Raw genomic sequence first — 20,651 nt, forward strand, 5'->3', positions numbered from 1 at the left:
TAACTCGGGCTCTCCCAAGCCCATACCATATCGCGACTTAGGGTTTAAGTTTCTTAACATGCAGGTGATTTATATCAATGAGTCGCCACTAATCGATTTTGGGTGGACTGATTAGAAACCCAAATAGGGTGATGGGAGAATCACCCTATTCCTGCGAACCAGAGATTAACTGAGTTCGGGGACTTGGTTACACTAGTTGGATAACTAATGCCATTTCGGTACCATTTTACTTTGTTCATTTCATGAAAACATTTGTCAAGCAGTTTGGATTGATTTTAGGACCTTTCTCCTAACATGTGAGGTGATCAAGCGAGTGCATAATCAGAAACGATTAGCAGTCAGGAACATAACAATTCAAGCAACCTAAGGTTCTAACTTTAACTAAGTCAGATGACATTCAAAACACAACAGCTCATGCAATTGTATTAAAAACATGCATAACAATACAACGGTAATAAAAACTATCATGCAAAATACTACCGCGCAATCCTAGGCTTATCTAATTTAAACATGGTAAATTATGCATAATAATACTACAATAAATTAAACATTTAGAATATATCACACAATAATTTTTTTAAAAAAAAAGATATTTTCTTTTTTATTTAAAAAAAATTTAAATTTTTTTTTTCGAGAAAAAAAAATAATACAGAAAAAGAAGAAAAGAAAGAAAAATTTTAAATTTTTTTAATTTTTTTTTAAAAATAATAAAAATAATAATAATATAATATTAAAACCGGGTCGGGTTCGGATCCGATCCAAGTCTAATCCGACCCGGGCGTTGACTCGGGTCGATCGGTCAATCCGGTCGGGTCGGAACCGACCACCGGTCAACGGATCCGACCCGGCGTTGGACCGGGTCGGATCTATTAATCCGGGTCGGTCGGACCGACCCGGGCGTTGACCCGGGTCGGATCTGTTGATTCGGGTCGAATCCGACCCGAACATACAGACCCGCGGGGAGGGGGGCGTCGGAGAGGCCAAAATTGGCCGTCCGCCGGCTGACCCAGGCCAGCGCCGCCCCCAAATCGCCCGACTAGGACCGCCTGTGGGCTGTGCCACTCACCTGAGCCGCCGTCGGACCACCGTTCGCCGGCCGGCGATGAAACAAAAACCAGCCTGGTTGAGGCATTTCGTCGAACGCCTGGCGGGTGCGTGGAAAAACGAGGGATTCCGACCTCCTCCGGCGATCCGGTCGACTCCCGCGGCTTGGGTTCACCTCCGACGGCGACTACGGATCGGGACCGACGACGGTATGGGCCGAGATTCGCGCGAAACGGCCGGCGCGAGTCCCGGCCTAACCACGCTAAAAAGCAGGGGAAAACAGAGGGGCTTCTCGACCGGGGGCTCACCGGTGACGGCGCGTCGGGGCGGCTTTCTGGCTATTCCGTGGGCGACGGCGATGCTGCTGGTTGTCCTTCCTGCTCCGGCGTGGCCTCTGTTTGCTCCCTCTCTCTCTCTCTATTCTCTCTCTTGTCTCTCAGTCTCTCTCTCCTCTGTTTCTCAATGAAAATGGCCGGCCGGGACTCTCTCTCTCTCTTTCTGTGTCGACGCCGTCGGCTCGGCGACGGGGATGGATGGCTGAGGCGCGGTGGCCGCCGGAAGAGTTCTCCGTCTCTCTGTCTCGCTCCGTCTCCCTCTTTCTCTCGGCTCACGCTCTCTCTCCCTCTGCTCTGTTTCTCTCTCTATTTGGCCGACCGGCCTCTCTCTCTCTCTCTGGCTATTTATAGCCGGCGACGACGAGCACTCTCTGCCTCTCTGCGTCGGCGTGACGACGGCCTGCACCGGCCTACGCCACGCCACGACTTTCGTGGCCATTTGCAGGCCGGTGCAGAGCAGGGGCGGAGCAGGTCTGAGACGGGGCAGAGAGGAATAACGAGCTGAGAGGGAGGAGGAGATAAGGGGAAGCCGGGACAACGGGGAGGACGGGACTGGCAATTAATGCCAGTCCCGTCGGCGTGCTCACGCGGCCCTGCTCTGGCCGGATAGCGACGCCGAGGAACGGCGCCGCCGTGCGTCGGCGTGACGTCTCGAGCAGGGGAGAACCTGGGCGAGAGAGCGACCGGCTAAGGGGAAGAAGAAAGGAAGGGGCTGGGCCGGGCCAAGCCCAGTCCGCGCGGGGAGAGAAAAAAAGAAAAGGAAGTGGGCTGGGCCTGCGTGGGGGAGAAAGAGAAAGAAAAGAAAAGGAAAGGGAGCGGGCCAAGGGCCCGCGCGGGGGGGTGGGGGGAAAGAGAAACGGGCCGGGTCGGCCCGGTCCTGACCCGGCCCGACTCGATTTTTTTTTTTTAAATAAATTTTATGCTTCTCTAATAGACCATATTAATGCAAATGTGCCTAAATTCTATATGCAATGCATTTAAATAGAAATATTTTTTGTTTTAGGAATTAAAGAAAATTAACTCCTAAATTTTGTGCAATTAATTTTGGGCAAATTAAAAATAGGTGTCAACAATCGTCGATCAAATTCCGGCATGATATTTTTACATTCTCAAGCTTTGTCGTCGATTAAATTCTAGCGGGTTTGTTTACGTCTGGTTCGTTTGTAAAAATTATGCTTTCCGAACCTTGTCTTGATTAAATTCCAACACGATTCGAGTTTGTGTAGTTCTATTTGGAATAAAGTTGTTGATTCTTCCATTTGTCTAGATATTTTATGTCTGGAATCACTACAGGACCCAATCTCCTTTAATTAACAGCCGAAGAACACTTTCAGTGAAATATATTTCGTCTCTAGAACAATTCCGACGAAACACACCAATATCACAATTTTCTAGATTGTCAACAATTGCATCTTCAACAAATGCTCGAATTTATCCCTGCGCCAGTTCTCCAACACTCACAGCAAAATCAACACCGTCAACGATCTCAATATTTCTACCGGCCCCTTTGATTGGAACCTCCAAATTAAATGCCAAGCCGCTACATTTCTCATCTACAGTTTCAGTCCAGTTCTTTCCTTCAACATCACAGGTTACATTCTCATTCCCAACTTCAGCATCTGTCGCCACGGCTTCAAATGTTGCACAGTTACCATTAACCTCAGACTCGAATTAACATTTTCTTCCGGAGAATCAATATGCAAGCTTGACCTATCACCATCCTCACCGGAACTAAACAGATGATGCTCTGAAGTAGATTCTCCCAGGGTATCAACTCAAGGGCGTCGAGCAAGCTTTTTGGTCTTCCATCAAAAGAAGAACTTTCCAAACATTTTTTTTTTATCTTCTTTATTTTTCCCCTTTCCTCAATAGAACGAAACTCATTAAAGAAAAGGCCGGAGTCCCTATTCCGGGAAATAAATGGGTGAGCAAGAAAAGAAGCAAACACAGGTGAATCTTCCCCTGAATGATACCATTTCAGTTTCAACCTTTGACATCTAAGATTGTTACTCAGTTACGTTATTAATGATTGAGCCATAAGGTTAAATGGACATATTCACGAGGAACGCAGCCAAGTCCAAGTCAAATAGAAATCCTTTCTACCTATTTATAAAACGGGGACTTGGGCTTAGGCTTCTTCCATTTCTCTGACCTCTTTTCTTTTTTCAATTCAATCGATTGAAACTAGGCTAAAATTTGACCAATGCCCACCAAACAGAAAGATATGACAAAAAATAAAAATAAAATGCTGGAAGATAAAAGACCTTTTGGCATGAATTGAACCTCCAAGAAGCAGCTTAAGCTTCCTTTCAAAGGAGGAAAACTTCGAGTTGCACTTTTGCATCTATAAAGGCAAAGCAAGGACCTTTCATAATAATATAAAAAGAAGAAGACGATTTTACAAAACAAAGAGAACCATTCCACCCTCAACCATATTGCTAGGGTCGACTACCGATTATAAACACGCTCACAGGGCTCATCTACCTCTATAACTAAGCTACTTGCCCATAGAGGAAATTTGAATGGACAAACCAAGGATCACACTTAATGAAGATGCATAATTCAATAAAAGAAAGGTGGCTAAAGATAAAAGGTTTTCCCAAAAATTTCTGGCTACAACACTATTCCTCCATTTTTATCAAATCTAGCCAGAAAAGTTTCAGGATCTCGTTGTGTTGTGACAGGTCATTGGGTGGAAATGTAATTATATCGTACATAATTGCACAGATAAAAAATTATTCCCATAACATGTTAACTAAAGAAGAGTTGTGATACTCCACTATAAACAAACAGTCATGTAACATAGGGACCAAGAGAAGCCGCAGTTTAATGCTATAATCAAGCGCAAACATTCAATTCAAACAAATTCCAAAAGAGTCGTTTTCCTATCTAAGAGTCAGCAACTATGTCAGTGTTTGATCCGGATGGGCCTCCTCCTCCACATCTTGTGTATCATTAGCTCATGCCACTGTATGCTGTAAACTCATCTAAATGAATTTGTATATTATTTATACGCCTCCCGTCCCACCTTATTCAAGTCCATTCATGGTCCCATAATCAGCCGCTTCACGCCCCAAATTGCTGTAGAACATAATAAATTATTTACTATCAACTCATCAATGTTATATTCCGATGCAACCCAAGCTCACTATGTCCATGACTTGACATTAAGACATAGCAGTGCTTTCGAATTACTGTCTATCAAAGGGATCATAATCCACACCTTAGCTCGGAATCTTTTAATGATTTGAGTCAGCAACTTATCGCCTACAATTTGTCTGACTTTTTGTACCAGCACATGCCTCGAAATCTTTCCCCCCTGGAAAATGTTGATCATGTTTTAACATAATTCAACATTGAAGGTAAGAAACAAAAAAAAGCTTGAAAGACAAGAACTAATTGATGACACTGTTGATATGGCACTTACTTTGTGGGCCTTATAATAGTTGGACATCAAGCTGACGTCGGATGGAGGGAAGATTTTCGAGATTTCCGAAATAAAATATCGAAATGGGATCCACGGGGCATTAGGATCCCATGACTTCTCGGGAGTTCTCAGTGACCCTATTAATACATCAAACCAGTTGATAGAACAGACAAAGTCATACACACAAACATGGTCAATGCGAAAGTAGGAACAAGAAAGAAAATTTGATTACCTCTTAAGCGGAAAGGGGCTCTAAAGCTGACAACGTACTTCGGCAACACGTGAGTGTTCAAGTGGGTGCTCCAAATAATGTATCTCCTTGGAGATGATAAGTTGTCGACGCCCGAGTCATATTGTTCGGAACTGGGATGAGATTGTTTCGAGCCACGACGGACAAGCTCAGATTTCCCCAGTATGACAAGGCAAATTAACATATGTTGTAGGCCATCTTTATCTATAGGAGTGGTCTTAATGCTGCCAAAGCAGTGCAAAGAAACTATCTAAGATCAATATTATCACATGCACAAATATTAAAGTAAGTCAAGAAACAACATGTTTGTGAAACGTTGGTGATCTACTAGATTTAACCGACTATAGCTTAAAAGGGAAATACAATAACGCGCTAAATCAACATGTCTTAGTAATAGTACCACTTTCCACATAGTATCTCTTGATTATTAAGCAATTAATATTGGCGGATTTAGCGCTACCAAGGCATTACCAAGAAACCATCTAACGACAATTTCATCATATCCACAACATTCTAACATGAGTTCGAAAACAACATGATTGCGAAATATAGGCGTTCTATTATATATAGTCGATCATATCTTACGAGGGAAATATAGTAACTGTTGGGGAAATATGCTCCTCCTAATTTGTAGAAAAAAAGAAACTTCAACTTCAAATGAGATGAACAATGAAGTCAGACTTTGAGGCGTGATATCACTTTTTTTAAGGAATTATTTGCTCCACAACGTTGCTAATGGTTACCGGCAAAAATCTTTCAGGATACAATAAAGTCTCAATGAGAATACCAGATAGCAATTCTGGTACATCTCTTAGAAGAAATGGGAAATTGTTGTTCTTAATGAACAAAAACGTTGAAATATTTATACGTTGAACAAACACAACCTTTTGAATGTGAAGAAGTTATGTACGAACAGACACGACTTTCCAAAGGTTAAGAAGTTATGTCCGAATAGACACACCCTTCCAAAGGTTGTAAAGCGCCTAATAACTGTTAGGCAAAAATTAATAAATTCGAAATTAAATTATTAAAAAATAACCGCACTTTATTGCGAACAAATCATCTTGTTTCAATATGACAAAACAGTTATTTTATAATAATAAATTAGCAATTTAATAAATAAATAAAAATGATCGTTGATTAGTACCAAATCTCGTCCACGTGCACATTCACATCCTTTCGATGTGGGACAAGGCACCTCGTTGTTTGTTTTACAAACAAACTACCAACAGTAACGTGCTAAATTAACGTATCTTCGTTATTGTATCACTTTCCAAACAGTATCTTAAAAGGGAATTTCAGTACCTTTCGAGTGGATGATTAAGAGGAGCAAAATAAATTCCACAGCCATACAAGCCATTGTTCTCAGGCTTCCCACTGTAGCCAAAGCCATAGCACAAGATCTTGGACAACTCTTCCTTCGAAGTCGCATACCATGCGCGCGTCACGTTGGCAGTGTCGCCGCCACCTTTCTCCTGTACTGCCTGTGAGCAAAGTTGAAAAGCTTGGGCCTGTGCTTTCGCCAAGACACTGGAGTAGCAATTCTGGTGGATTGCCACCACGGTAACTTGTGCCCCCAGCGCAGCTAGCCGTGAGACGAATTTCTCCTTGATATAGCGGTGGGTCTTGTTTCCCTCGCTGAGTTCCATCAACCCGCTGCCGATGAACGGCGACAGAGCAGTACCGGATTGATCACTGGAGAGAACGCTCTTGCAATCGGAGACGGACGAATCCGGATCCTGATCGTCCTTCAGATCGTTCAGATCTGGACAGTTGACATCGATTGCCAGATGGTTGAATTGGTGTGCAACCTCATCAGGAGTGACGGTGTGGACAGTCGGTGACGGACATTGATGGATGTTGTCCGACATTTTGGGTTGAACCTGGAACGTTCCAAAAATGTGCTTCAAAAAAATAACGAGAGGTTGGCACGGATTGAAGAAAGAAAAATGCGCTTCACAAAAATTTTACAGCTGCTAAAAGAAAAACGATTGCAAAATTGGTACGGATTGAAGAAAGAAAAATCGAATTGCGGAACAAATGAAGATCAAATGCTTTTAATTCATGAAGTGACAATTGAAAAAAGAGCCGCGCAAATCACCAAACGAAAACACTAACAAGAGATTCTCCAGGTTTAGTCGAAAGAAGCAAACAAGATATTAAAAACAAAGATAGCCGACGGACAAGAAATGAGAAGGTCGACACTCTGATTCTCAGCAACAAAAGCATACATCTCTGGATGCTTACAGAGGTTTTCAGGAAAGTGAATTTCGTTGGCTTCAAGAAACACCGCGATCAAAGCAAAGACGAAGGACTCTTACTCGATTTCTCCAGATACAGAATTAGTGAAAGACACGAACAAGGAACGAGTGAAGCAGAGGTTGGTCTGCTGTGTGCGGGGGATCGATGGATCGAGTGTGTGTGGATGGCTGAGATTGAATGAGAATAGGGTTTGTGCTTGAAGAAGAGGAAGAGGGGGATTTGAGTTGTAAGACAAGGATTTTATAGAAGAAAACCAGCAAAGTTGCCCTCATGCCTTTCACGCACGTATTGTGTGACGGTCTTCTACCTTTCAAACCTTCCTTTGGCGGTGTCATTGTGAAGTGCATGCAGTTCTTATTGAGCTGTTCGTTTTCGCTTCGCATTTTGTCTGGAAATAAAAATAAAAATAAAACATCACAAAAAATCTATTATTGTGCCTTACATCTTAAGTAAATCAATTGGGATTTTGTCAACGAATGTTGAGAAACACTTGGTGAACATTAAAATATAGAAATTTGTCATTTTCAAAATAGCATAATCAGAACATTGAAAATGGAATAATTCTTTATTAGGTATGATTAACGGAACACACTGAAAGCTTCAGTTGATAAGATTGATTAATCATCGGTATATAATTTATTGGTGATACGTGAAAGGTATAATATTTATGCACGGAAGTGCTTCGATCACTCTTTCACATAATTAATTGAGACCGTACGCGGAATTAATTCAACCTCTGAAGTCCCGATATTCCATCACAAATAGAAACTCTATAGTTAGGTGCCAAAGCAACAATGAGGAAATATTATTTCGCGCTATAAATACTAAAATTCAAAAATCTACATATTAAGTACGCCTTCAGCCCGAGAACCCAATGATTGCTCTTTCCCAGAATTAAATGAGCTCGTTCGCGGAACTAATTGAACCTCCGGAGTGATGACGAGAAACAAAGCAAGAACATATTGCTTCATGTTATGGATAATTAGTGCACTAAAATTGAAAAATTTACAAATTAAGTACACTGTAATATAAGATTATCGAAAAGAATAAAATGGAAAAGCACAAACATAGAGGGGGTACCCAGCACTGGAATGAGATGCTTTGAACCACGTGAGAAGGCAAGAGCTCCCTTGGAACTATCCTTGACCATAACGTCCAAAACGGGCAACCACCCTGTCTCTCTCACCCACCGTTTTTGTAATATTTGCCTCTTCTTTTGACCAGGTCAAAAGACTTAGGCCGAAGGAGAAAAAAAAGAAAAGAAAAGAAAAGAAAAGTCAAAAAGTGAAGATAAAAGGAAGAAGCAGCGGCTGGTCGGGAAAACAGAAGAGAAAAACAGAGGAGAAGAAAAGGAAAAAGGAGAGGAGAAAGGGAAGAAGAGAAAGGGAGGGTTTGTACGCGCGGGTCCTCGCCGACCGTTCCGACTAAGTAACGCAACGACTAGTAAGTACTTCGCAATCCTCGTTAGTCCTATCGGAATAATTTTTCGATTAGGGCTCGGAAATAAGAGTTATGTGGATTTGAGCTGCGTAGTCCAATTTTTGGGTTGTCAAGTCTTAAATATCCATGAAAATGAAAGATTATGGTGTTGTGGGGCTGTGCGTTTTGACGGATATCGATTCGGAGTTACGGTTTGTCCGGAATCAAATTTTGAAGTTGAGAGCATAATCTGGAATTTCGTGAACAGTACTTTCCAGGGCTTTGATTGTTGTTTTTGGGCTGTTGTTTGGGTTGGCTGTGTTGGGACATCCATAGTATGCTGGATGGGTTTCGTTTTGACTATAATAGCGCGCAAAACGGAGTCCGGTGGAGGAAGTTATGGCGCGTGGAAATTTGGCGCGCGAGTTGTTCGTTGTGGTTGGCATTAGATTTTTTCCATTGAGCAAGCCATCGTAGGCTCGTGGGTGTCGGATTATTGGCTAGTTAGCCTTAGCTTATTCGAGTCGCGCGTTAGGGGTAAGTATTACTCGGTTTTGATTCGTTTTTTCCGTATGTTTGATAGGATTTTGGAACCGTCGGCTCAAGTATCACATATGGGTTAGTTGTGGATTACCAGGTGAGGGACATTATATCTTCTATGAATTTACAAATTCATATTTTGATAATGAGATATAATTTTTAATACAGTGGAGCATGTTTTCTGCATAAATTGGATCGATCATTTACTACATTTTGTCGATTGTGAAATGAGTTGAAAAGTCTGATGACGTTATTGAAATGAAGCTTTTGTGAATGCTTATATTAAAGGTTTTGTGAAGAGGATTAGCCGAGGGCTATTCTTGTTGTGAAATGTTTTGTGAAATGGATTTATTGGTGTTGATTATGGATTTCTAGATTGAGTTATAAGTTGCTGCTGCTCGTATTACTATGTTAAGAACCCGTTGAGGGGGGAGTATGCATACTGTCAGGATATCCTTCTGGGCCGAACCGCCGGCTTATAATAGGTGGTAGACCTTGCCAAGAGGGTTAAACTTGGTCGCCTTTGTCACGGCGTTAAACTTGACCATAGTTTGATTACGAGCATGAGATTGGTTGATGGATGAACCATCAACGTGTTATGTGATGAGATTAGTCAATGGATAGACCATTGATGATTGGCTATTGTTGTTAAGTGAGCTTTTATTGAGAAATCTGATACGAATGACTTTTATTGAAAAGTTATTATACCTTTGAGATATTTTTGGTTATATTGTACATTGAGTTTGAGTTATGAGCTGTGATATTTTTATGCTATTGCACAGTAATTGTTCGACCCACTTAGAAGAAATATGTTACTCACTGAGCCGTGGTAGCTCACCCCTTATCTTACATACCTTTCAGGTTCTTCTGCTGGCCGCAAGTAGGGCGTGAGCGGCCGTAAGTCGGAGGATTTCTTTTTGATTGTGGGATTTTGGGTACGTTGTACATATTGACGTTGAGCTATTGGAATAGTTTTTTTGTTGGATTTGTATATATCCTTTAGATGGTTTTAGAAAGCTCTGATGTTTTCGAGTCTTGTTTAAGTTTAGGCTGCGTCCTTTGGGTGAAAGGACGGTCGTGTTACGATCCCGTTTTGGTTATATTCGGGGTGTGACAGTTTTGCTTGTAAATTGATAAAATCATTAATTACATACCAAATGGAGAGGATAAGATAGAGATTTTCACAATATCCTTTTTGTCTTTTTTTCATTTATTGGTAAATTTTTTAATTATAGACCAAATAGAGAGGATGGGTCTAAGATTTTTATAATACCTTCTTTTGGCTCTTTTCTTATTTATTTAGTAAAACCATTAACTACAGGCCAAATGGAGAGGATATGACCTAGATTTTCATAACACTTTTTTTTGACATTTTTCCTATTAATTTGGTAAAATCATTAATTACAAGCCAAATGGAGAGGATAGGGAAGAGATTTTCACAATAACCTTTTTTTTTATAGCATTTTTCTTATTTATTTGGTAAAATGATTAACTACATACCAAATGGAGAGGATAGGGCAGATAATACCTATTTTGGCTTTATTTATTTGGTAAAATTGATAATCAAAAGACCAAATGGAGAGGATAGGGTAGAGATTTTTCATAGCATATTTTTTTTGGCATTTTCTTTATTTTCATACTTAATTTGTTTGAGGAGTATTGACATTTGAGGTAATGGTGGGTGCTCGGTGAAAGCTATTCGCCAAGCTATTCACACAAACATAGCACAAAAACTAATGGCCAATTTTCTTTGATCAAAACCTTAAAGCATATACAATGTGTTATATGAATAAATGAGATTCCAAAAGTCATTACCTGATTATTATTTCCGACAAGTGAAGTTTTCAAAACAAGTGCAAAGTTAGAGAAGTCAAATATCAAACATTTGGGTGAGAGAGAAGAGAGACCCCAAAGAAAGTGAAAGTTGAGGAAATCCTTGTTTGGCTTTATGAACGGGACTAATTTAAATAAACAGATTTGGCTTAGTGGTAAATTTGGTATGAAGTTTGATAAGTGTAACAGGTCGTTCCTCCTCCTAAAGATGTTTGTGAATTTTTCTTCTAATTATACAAAATGTGATTACGAGTAAATCCACTCTCAATCATGCATATGTGTAGGTAAAAAAGTTTTCTTTTCATTCATCATTGAAAAAATTAATTACTTGAGAATGTACGAAGTGAAATTCTTGAATTTCAAAATAATAATTTTACATTCCATGAATGCCTTTAATAAAATTTCCTAACTACACTTAGAAGGTTAGTGACAATCATCGTCCTTTTCTTTTATAATGAAATGAATGTATGAGCCATAGAGTGGTTCACGTGTTTCTATTTTTACGCAAAGACCTATTTTGTACTTCGGTCTTACTTTAACGGTATGTTTTTTTTTTTTTTTGTAACCGAGAATCCGCCACTATTCCCCGGGGACAAGTCCGCACGGGTAATCGGGGCGCCTATACCTCGGGGGAGATTAGCCCAGCAACCCACCGCCAGGGTCCCCCACTTAAATTACGGAACCGAGTGGGGATTCGAACCCAGAACCTCTGGGGAGGGAAGGAAAGCGCCCACCAACTCGGCCATACGCAGGTGGGTACTTTAACAGTATGTTGCGCTCATCAACATCTGAGAAAATCAATAATTACACTAATGGGCATTTAAATCATATTTCTTTTCTCTTTGAGATGCACATTAAACTAAAAAGAAGAAAAAAGATATTTCTATAATTAGACCAAAAAAAAAACGAGAAAAGGAAAACAAGACATTTTCCAAGATATTTTTTATTGGAAAAAATAATTAAGTAAGAAAACCAATTTGCTAGTTTAGTTTCTGTATAGACAATTTACTTTTTAGGTAAAATATCTTAGATGTGCGCCTCTCATTAAGTAACTAATTTAGTTTATATATAGACAATCAGACCGTCCATGATGTAAACCCCATTATTAAGCCAATATAGAAATTACCCCGTTAGGTACTTAAATATCTGAGCTTGCAACATGAAACAAAACTTACCAACATACCTTTTTCGCCTGGATATGTTCATCTATCATTTTCAGAAACCCATTTATTTTCTAATTTGGTTTTATTTATTTTCTGGATTTTTAGCATCCTGAAAACACAGAAAAAAATGCCCTTTTTGGATAGTATATAGTTCATTGCCATTTAATGCCAACCGACTCTCATTCAAAATTGTGTGATAAGTCTGGCGCCGTTTGGTTACGTTCACAAAAATCGTATTTCGGTTTTTTAAAGCAAAAGAATAGTTTTGACATGAAAACACCACTTGCATGGTTTTCGATATTATCAATTATTTTTAAAAATTAACGTAATCTACTGTTTTGAAAGAAAAAAATTATTTTTCATACAGAAAAATTAACTTCCGTTATCTCTATCTCTAATTTTGGATTAATAGCGGAAGGTGATTGTTGATATCTTGTATAAAAATTTATATCTTCTTCTTTGCCACAAAATATTCATGAGAGCTGTTAGCGCCTTTAATTTTTATGAGGGATGAAATTACTAATTCAATGATAGCTGCATATGTTTATCACAAAAAGTAACCCCTCTCGTATCATGTCGTAAAAGCTATTAGCGATTTTGACATTTTTGTTTGTCTTCTAATTATAAAGATTTTTTTTTTTATGTATGATAAACAATGACGATTTTAAGTTGAGTTGAAAGTGGTTCTTTTAATGTTATAGAGAAACAAATGTGTCACTTTTGTTAGTTCTAACTAATTAATATTAATTTTACCTATAAATAGTTTGAAGTACTGATATCGATGAAAAGTATCATTGGAATTTAAACATGACAAACATAATTTATGAAAATGATATTAGATAAACATTTATTGTTCGGGATAACCAAATGTATCGTGTTTTTAATCAAGAAAAGTTCAAATAAACTAAAAATAAGTTAAATAATTTTACTATTTACAAATGAAAACAGTATCAAAGTAACCAAAGGGGACCCTATTATATGAAAAAGAATCTTTATAGAAATCACCCTAATTACTATATTGCTAGTTGCAGTCATTTCCGTGAGGACACTTTAAAAAAGCTTTCAAGAGAACTGAGCAGCATGTAAAACAAACCAATGTAGAGTACAAGAAGGAAGTTCAAACTTCAAACTACACAACCCCCTTAACCTATTCTCTTTGGAAACAAGTGGAAAATAATGCATTAAAAAAGGGGTAAATAAGGGTCATCACTTCCTAAACTTTTGTGTCTCCAAAACAATGAGAATTACAAACAGAAGATCAACAATAATTCCATAACCAACATTCCATCCCTCGATTGCGAAAATAATTAAAACCCGCCCCACGTTGTGCTGATACCAATTCTAATATTCTTGCACTTTTGATCCCTTTCCTGGTTGAGCCAAAAATGCCATCACCTGTCGAATTTAATAAATTAAGAGATATACATAATTACTCTATAAGAAAAGGCATAAGATATATATATATATATATATATATATATATATATATATATATTTATATGAGAACGAGGGGGAAAATAATGTAGATCTTTGCGGTCCGATTGCTACAATATTAGGTAAATTATTCAACTGTCCAAAAAAAATTTATATCAATTTATAGTATTATAGTATTCTAATATTATACGTGGATAAAATTGTCCAAAAAATCCTAAACCTATTTGTACAGCGGCCAAGTTAGTCTTAAACTTCTAATTTTGCCAATTTAGTTTTAAATTTTTTGACGATTTTCCAATATTGTCCATCTGGTCAACTTTGGCTAGAAATCGCTGACGTGGAGGTATAGCTTAGCATTGTTCATCCTATGTGGCACAATAGCGACGACCGGTGACGTGGATGATTATAGCAAATTATTTTTTTATGAATTTTTCTTTTTTCCCTATGCTTATCTTTTTTTTTTCTCGTTGGTTGTTGGCCACAAGCAAGGGCTGCCCTTGCTAGATGTTCCTGACATAGATAACGGCGAGGGCGTCATGGCCCTTGCCTATGGCTGGTGATTGACAGAGAAATAAGAAAAAAGAGAAAAAAGGAAAGGAAAGAAAAAAAAAGGAAAAAAATCAGAAAATTTAATAAAAAATAGAAAAAATTCACGTTAGCACCGGTTATACCACGTGGGATTAGCGGCATTGACTACACCACCATGTCATCAATTTCCGATCAAAATTGATTAGATGGACTACATTGGAAAACATCAAAAAGTTCAGGACTAAATTGGCAAAATTAAAAAATTTAGGATTAAATTGGTCGTCGTACAATAGGTTTAAGACTTTTTAGACAATTATCCCATTATAAGTGTAAGCATTGAACTTGATAATAGAATGGGCAAAGAGTAGCGGGCGGAGTTTAGCTAGACCCCGCTATTATGAGGCTGAGAACGGGCTTGCGCCAAGCCCACGTCAAATGACCCAAATTGAGTCCATTTTTAATACCTTTTTCTTCCCTTAACTTTGATCAAGCCAAAAATGGGCTCATCGGTATGTGCGATCCCCTGTTGTGCACAATACTTATACTCCGAAAAATTCATGTATGCATCTGGAGAACATGAGTTCATTTAACTCCACCATTGAATGTTGTTGCCCCACATGAAACCCACAGAATCTAATAATTGAGATGGAGTGAGTTTTTAGTGCTTCAATATATTTCATTCAAATGCATACCTTGCATCTAACAATTTAGAATTGTTCTCACAAGTCTCTATATGTGAAAATTGACTAAAAACACACCTCATTCTTAAGAATCCTCCACTATAGACCTTGTGAAAAGTTCTTGATTGACCACCACGAAAGCGATCGAGTTGGTCACAAATTGAATCGACACATAAAAGTTTTAAGTCGCAATCAACAAGTCTCTTGCTCGGATCATACTTACAAGATATATAACCACATAAAAGGCTAAATAGTTTAATTAGGGTTTGCAACTTAATCAAAACTGCAAGGAAACACAAATGATATTCCGAAGCATAAAAGCACTAAAAATCCATGAAATGAAATCGAGACAGCTGCACAATTGCCAAATCGAATGTACGCCCAACTTTTGTGCTCAATGAGTTGGTGCCAAATCAGCAGGTTTGCTCGAGCCCTTAGCAAGGCCGTTGTTCCCTGGTGAGTCGTCCGGCGAATGATTGTCATTAGTTGTGCATCGAGGCAGCGCGCCATCATCTCCTGTAGCACTCGATGATGCTCCAGCAAACCCCCGAGGCACTTCAGCTGAATGCTTGCGACCCTGCTCATTTTAAGCAATACATAAATAAGTATATAAATGCATATTATTTTAAATACAAGGCTGGAGGTTTAAATGAGGATGGGAGGGTTTGGAAAATATGGATTATATGTAGACCTGAAGATTGGGAAGCTTATCTTTAAAATTTCCTAGATTGAATGGGAAGGGCATGCTTACCATGGTCGGAATTGGGATCAACTTCTGCAGCCATCGGATTCTCGACATGATGTCCTCATTCCCAACTGTCACAAAAAGCATAGATCAAGAGTTCCTAGAGATATATGTCGCAGATCTCTGCATTTAACCATGTTTATGTCATTGCCACATGCATAACGAAAATAGTTTTTCACAATGATGGCGACAACGACGACCACCGCCACCATCAAGCCTTTTATACGGAGAAAATTGTTCAAAAGGGCTTCAACAATATAGAAAGTAGAATCAAACTTTAAAGTGAGTTCTAAATAATCTAGAAAAGAAAGCCTTACCATAGTTCGAGTACATTTTACTTATCATAGTCCCGTGAAATTTCTCCAAATCGGTGTTTTCATCGCTCTGATCCTTGGTTTCCGTCTGCTTAATTATCAACAAACAACTTGAAATACCCATCAGTTCATCCCAAATATAGAGACTTCAAATAAAACCATCTACATAAACTAAAGATTGGGATAAAATTCCTTAAACTCAGAGAAAGTAGTATCACCTCCAAAGTTGCAATCTCAGCTGCTCGTGCCCTAGCTCGAGCTCGGCAAGATTTCGTCTTTTCCTCCAACAGATATTCCTCCACCCTTTTTGTGTTCTCAGATTTGGTGGCAGATGCACGCTTCAACATAATTCTAGGAGCAAAAATTAAATGAAAATAATTTCCACTGCTTTATTTGAAAATTTCGAAAATAGAAGGAGGAGACAAAGATTTGGATTAAACTACAGGACTTCATGGAAAAAACACACTTCAACGTTAATTCAAGAAAATTCAATCACAATTTTTTCGTATAAACTGGAAAAAGTAAGGAAGCATATTGTAAAACATTATCTAGTTGAATACGAAATCCTTAGAGGAATTGTTAAAAATGATGGAACATATAGTACAAAGACGGCCATATATATAGGATTCCTTTGAAAATTTTCTTAGGTGGTTGGTCAATGAGTCATGAGGTGGTGTTTCTCATTCGGGATAAACAAGTTCGCTTGTGTTAAGTTTAGTTTCATGAAAATCCAAGATATGTTGAGAGAGCTGTAAAATGATTATCTCGACTTATATATGTTTGGAGTGGATTTTTACCTCAAGTATGATGAGCACATAATATTCTTTTCAGCCCATACAAAATGAAATGCAAAAGTACATATTACCACCTAGGTATTACTCTACGAATTTGAAAATCGATTAGCTCTATTCCCAATAGCATAGAATTGCAAGATTTAAGATCTTTGTGAGCTTGATAGCAAGACACCGGAAGACAGAACAAAAATATGCATAGACTCCATGATTTTATGTGCAAAATGATATTGTAATAAAAAACTAAACTAGTCATCTAATTCAATAATGTTTTTCGACTGTTCCTTTCGCTCAAAAAACTTAAAATGTCTTTCAATTAAAAACAAGATACTTTCAGGTAAAATTATAATTTCCATCTCCGACCTTTATTCTACTCCATCAAATTGTTTTATATGACTTATTATTTAAGAGTACATTTTCTTTTGCACAATTTTCTTGATTAACGGTGCATATAAGTTAGTGAAGGAGCCCATATGTGTACTAATCATGTATTAGAGAAAACTGGGTGCTATAGGTAATTCTTTTTTTTTTTTTCAGATATTGTCGTGTTGGTAAGAAATTAAACGAACTTATGGAATTAAACTGAAGTATTAGCATGTACCTCTTTGAACGCCTTGGATTAAGGATGGCTGATTCTTGGAGAGTAGATTTCGATTGTTTCTTCCTTGGCTTCTTGAAATCAGCAGGTAACTCCATTGCGCTCGGTGTCAGTGACGTGCGTGGGATGTGCACGACATTTGAATCTTCCATTTCTTGCCCAAGAATTGGTGACATTTCATCATCCATGTATTGTTCTAGTTCGGAGAAGTGAACAGGGCTTTGGTTCATGAACTTGGAGAAAATTTCGTCTCCTTCTAAATCATTGAGTCCATCAAAAAACGATAGATCGTCTTCTTCCTCGACATGATTTTTGTTTTCGTCCATCTCCACCAAACTATTCGCGCATACAGAGCACAAAAAACAACAGTTGATTTCTTAGATCCAAACCTTAAAGCATGTAATAAAATTGGTTATTTGAATAAATGAAAGCCAAAAGTCATCACCTGATGTTTAGTTCTCACAAGTGAAGTGTTTAAAACAAGGTGCAAACTCAGAGAGGTTAAGTGTTATGTATTCGGGTGTGAGAGAAAAGGGACCCAAAAAAACGAAAGTCAAGAAAATGCTAGCATAAGAGAATGAAATCCTTTCTTGAGTTTATAAACAGGACTAATTTAAACAAACAGATTTGGCTTTATATTTAATTTTTTGTCAAATTTGACAATCATGACAGGTTGTTCCTTTCCTCAAAAGAGATGTGATGGATTTTTCTTCTAATGATATGTAATGTTGTTTGTCATAAGCCACTCTCGACTCACATATTCTTTATCAATTATGCATGTGTGGAGTGAAAAATAATAAAAAAGAGAGTAAAGAGGCTCTTGTTCGTCATTGAAAATTTAGTTCTTGAGAATGTATGAAATGAAAAGCTTGATTTTGAGAAAGGATAATTTTCCATTCTATACTTAAAGGGCTGGTGAGAATCATCACCCTTTTCTTTTATCACCAAATGCATGTATCGGGCTGCGGCGCGGGAAAACCATTATTTTGTGCATTTCTATTTTATGCGCGAAGGGTTTATTTCCGTACTCGATCTTGCTTTAACGGTACGTCTTGCGCACATCGACAATTGTGGAAATCAATAATTACGCTAACGGACATTTAAATAAAACAATTATCATGATTGAAATACGCAAATCTTATATTATTCTTTTCTCTTCGGAACGTCCTTACTGTGTGCAACGATCTAGGAGGGCATATTAATCTCAAAAGGAAAACAAAATATTTTGAAGGATATCTTATTGGGTAATTTGATAGTTTAGTATACAGACAATTTCCGGCCTATTTACTCTTTAGGTAATATATCTTAGATGTGTCAATGTTATCAAGTAACTAATTTAGTTTATACATACACAATCTGCATGTTCACTTGTATTATTGGGCCAATATGGCAATTTCCCTGTTAGGTACTTAAATTTCTGAGCTTGCAACATGAAACAAAACTTACTAACATACCTTTTTCGCCTGGATAAGGTAATCTAGCATTTTCAGTAACTCATTTATTTTCTTGGTATTCACAATCCAGATATTACTCAAAAAAGGATATCCTTTTGGGATAGTCTAGTTTATAGCCATTCGGTGCCAACCATCTTTCATTTGGATTGTGAAGTAATTTGGGTTTGTTTATTTTGGGGAAAGTTTCATGACAAAGGAAAATGCTTTCTATGGAAATCATTTTCAATGAAAATGTTTTTCCTTTTTCAGATCAGGGAATTCATTTACCTAATTATAAGCATGTATATTTTCTTTATAACTAATAATTTTCAGCAAACAAACACGTGATAGTCCGAAAACTAATTCAATATTCTTTCACTCAAATAAATACAATCGTTTGGTAACAATTACAAAAATCTTTTTTCTGTTTGTAAAAGAAAAAAATTAGTTACAACATGAAAGCCTGTTTGCATGGTTTATTGATATTATGAACTATTTTTTTTTATGGTCGAAATATTATCGACTATTTGAAAACAAAGTGACGTTACCATTCTACCCATTTTGGGTTCCACATTTCAGCAGCCTATCCGTTCCCTTGGTGTCCCTTTTTTGGTATTTTCTTTTGCGGGTTTCGCTTTCCTTCATCTTCATCCTTCTAGTCTCTTTATTGCTGGCAATTTTCTTCCTTCCACGCATTTTGGGAAAATGTGGTATCCTCCGATGGAGTTGAGGAGGATGCAGAGTTCGAGAGAGTCGGGGATATGAGGCGGCCTCCGAGCGGAGATTTCTTGCCGAGGTAGTTAGCGCCACACCTGAGATTTGCATCCAAGATGGAGAAGATCCATCCGTCAAAGACAAGCCATCAAACTCCATCAATCTTGACTCAATATTTTCATATCCAGCAAGGTTTGCAATTTTTACATTTGTTAACGAGTTTAAAAAGCTTCGGTGTAGTTTAAATTGGGAATCGCAATGAAAATAATAGAGAAGCATAACTTATGAAGAAGCATAAGAACAAAATACAAAAGAAGATGCACATTTTATCAGAATGAATATATTGACTTGCTCATAGCTTGAGTGATTTTGCAATTTCATTGCGACACATAATAAAAGCTCCAGAACTTAAATAATTATGGAACATCCAAACAGGTATAGAGGAAGATCTGGTGTATAGAAGAACTAGTGTCCATCCAGGCCAGTATCCTCAACCTGAATCTATAGTACCACATTTTAATCAAGAACATGTAAAAGAACTCGGTGGGCAAGATCAAATCCAGGTACCACACGAGATCCAGATACAAGACGTGGACTAGGACAGCAGTGAGCGGGGAGTCACTTAACACGCTTACTACCTTGTCAAGCACGTGATGATCGCCTTCCAAGCACAGCCTCGAATATGACATGTCGTAGTAAGACCTACCTCCGCTGGCGCTGTCATCAAGCGCAAACCACTCGGATGCCATGTGCCTCTCTTTTATTCGTTGCTCGATCAAGCTCACCACTCAATCAAAGAGGTCAAAGCAGATGCCGCCGAGGAAGGTCTCTGACAACGAAACCCAGACAGAGATCTCTAGTGTGGAGCTCGCCGACTTAGCTTGTTGTGGCCGAGCGTGAAGAACTGGTGCCACTCGGACGAGTCGGTCGGCTTGCCGAGGCGGTGAATCGCCAGCTTCGTACGGACAAAAAGTGAGTCAACGTGCAGATCTCTGCGTAGGGGCTGCCGTTGTGAGCGAGACTACGCGGCTTGACAATCTTGATGAATAGGTACTGCATTGGCTCCACCAGATCGTACAGATGGATCCTCTCCATCTCGGATGCGAATCTCAAGTGCGACCATATCTACCTTGGCGAAAAA

The 20,651-nt window shown here is 38.5% G+C and overlaps 1 protein-coding gene across 3 annotated transcripts; it reads right to left on the reverse strand.

Moving 5' to 3' along the window:
• Window positions 1-4,098: 4,098 nt before the first annotated feature.
• On the reverse strand, window positions 4,099-7,594 carry LOC115678717 (probable inactive poly [ADP-ribose] polymerase SRO5). 3 transcript variants are annotated; one of them, XM_030602130.2, is made up of 6 exons: window positions 7,378-7,594; window positions 6,362-6,939; window positions 5,039-5,280; window positions 4,807-4,943; window positions 4,603-4,698; window positions 4,099-4,460 (listed from the first exon to the last, which is right to left on the reverse strand). In XM_030602130.2, the coding sequence occupies exons 2-6, from the start codon at window positions 6,925-6,927 to the stop codon at window positions 4,446-4,448; spliced, it is 1,056 nt and encodes a 351-aa protein (XP_030457990.2). In that variant the 5' UTR covers window positions 6,928-6,939; window positions 7,378-7,594; the 3' UTR covers window positions 4,099-4,445. The 3 variants fall into 3 exon arrangements, with proteins under 3 accessions (XP_030457990.2, XP_056175343.1, XP_056175344.1); XM_056319368.1 differs by having other exon boundaries at window positions 6,362-6,960; XM_056319369.1 differs by having other exon boundaries at window positions 7,304-7,594.
• Between the last annotated feature and the right edge of the window lie 13,057 nt (window positions 7,595-20,651).

Source organism: Syzygium oleosum, unplaced genomic scaffold, assembly GCF_021117445.2.
Source record: "Syzygium oleosum isolate NSW1041296 unplaced genomic scaffold, Sole_v2.1 Sole_v2.17, whole genome shotgun sequence".
Classification (NCBI taxonomy): domain Eukaryota; kingdom Viridiplantae; phylum Streptophyta; class Magnoliopsida; order Myrtales; family Myrtaceae; genus Syzygium; species Syzygium oleosum.

Coding starts and splice junctions, on each gene's coding strand:
- LOC115678717 (XM_030602130.2), bottom strand. CDS start 6,927: ATGTCGGACAACATCCATCAATGTCCGTCACCGACTGTCCACACCGTC. Junction 5,281..6,361: donor CTTAATCATCCACTCGAAAG/GTACTGAAATTC, acceptor CTGCTTTGGCAG/CATTAAGACCACTCCTATAG. Junction 4,699..4,806: donor ACTATTATAAGGCCCACAAA/GTAAGTGCCATA, acceptor AACATTTTCCAG/GGGGGAAAGATTTCGAGGCA.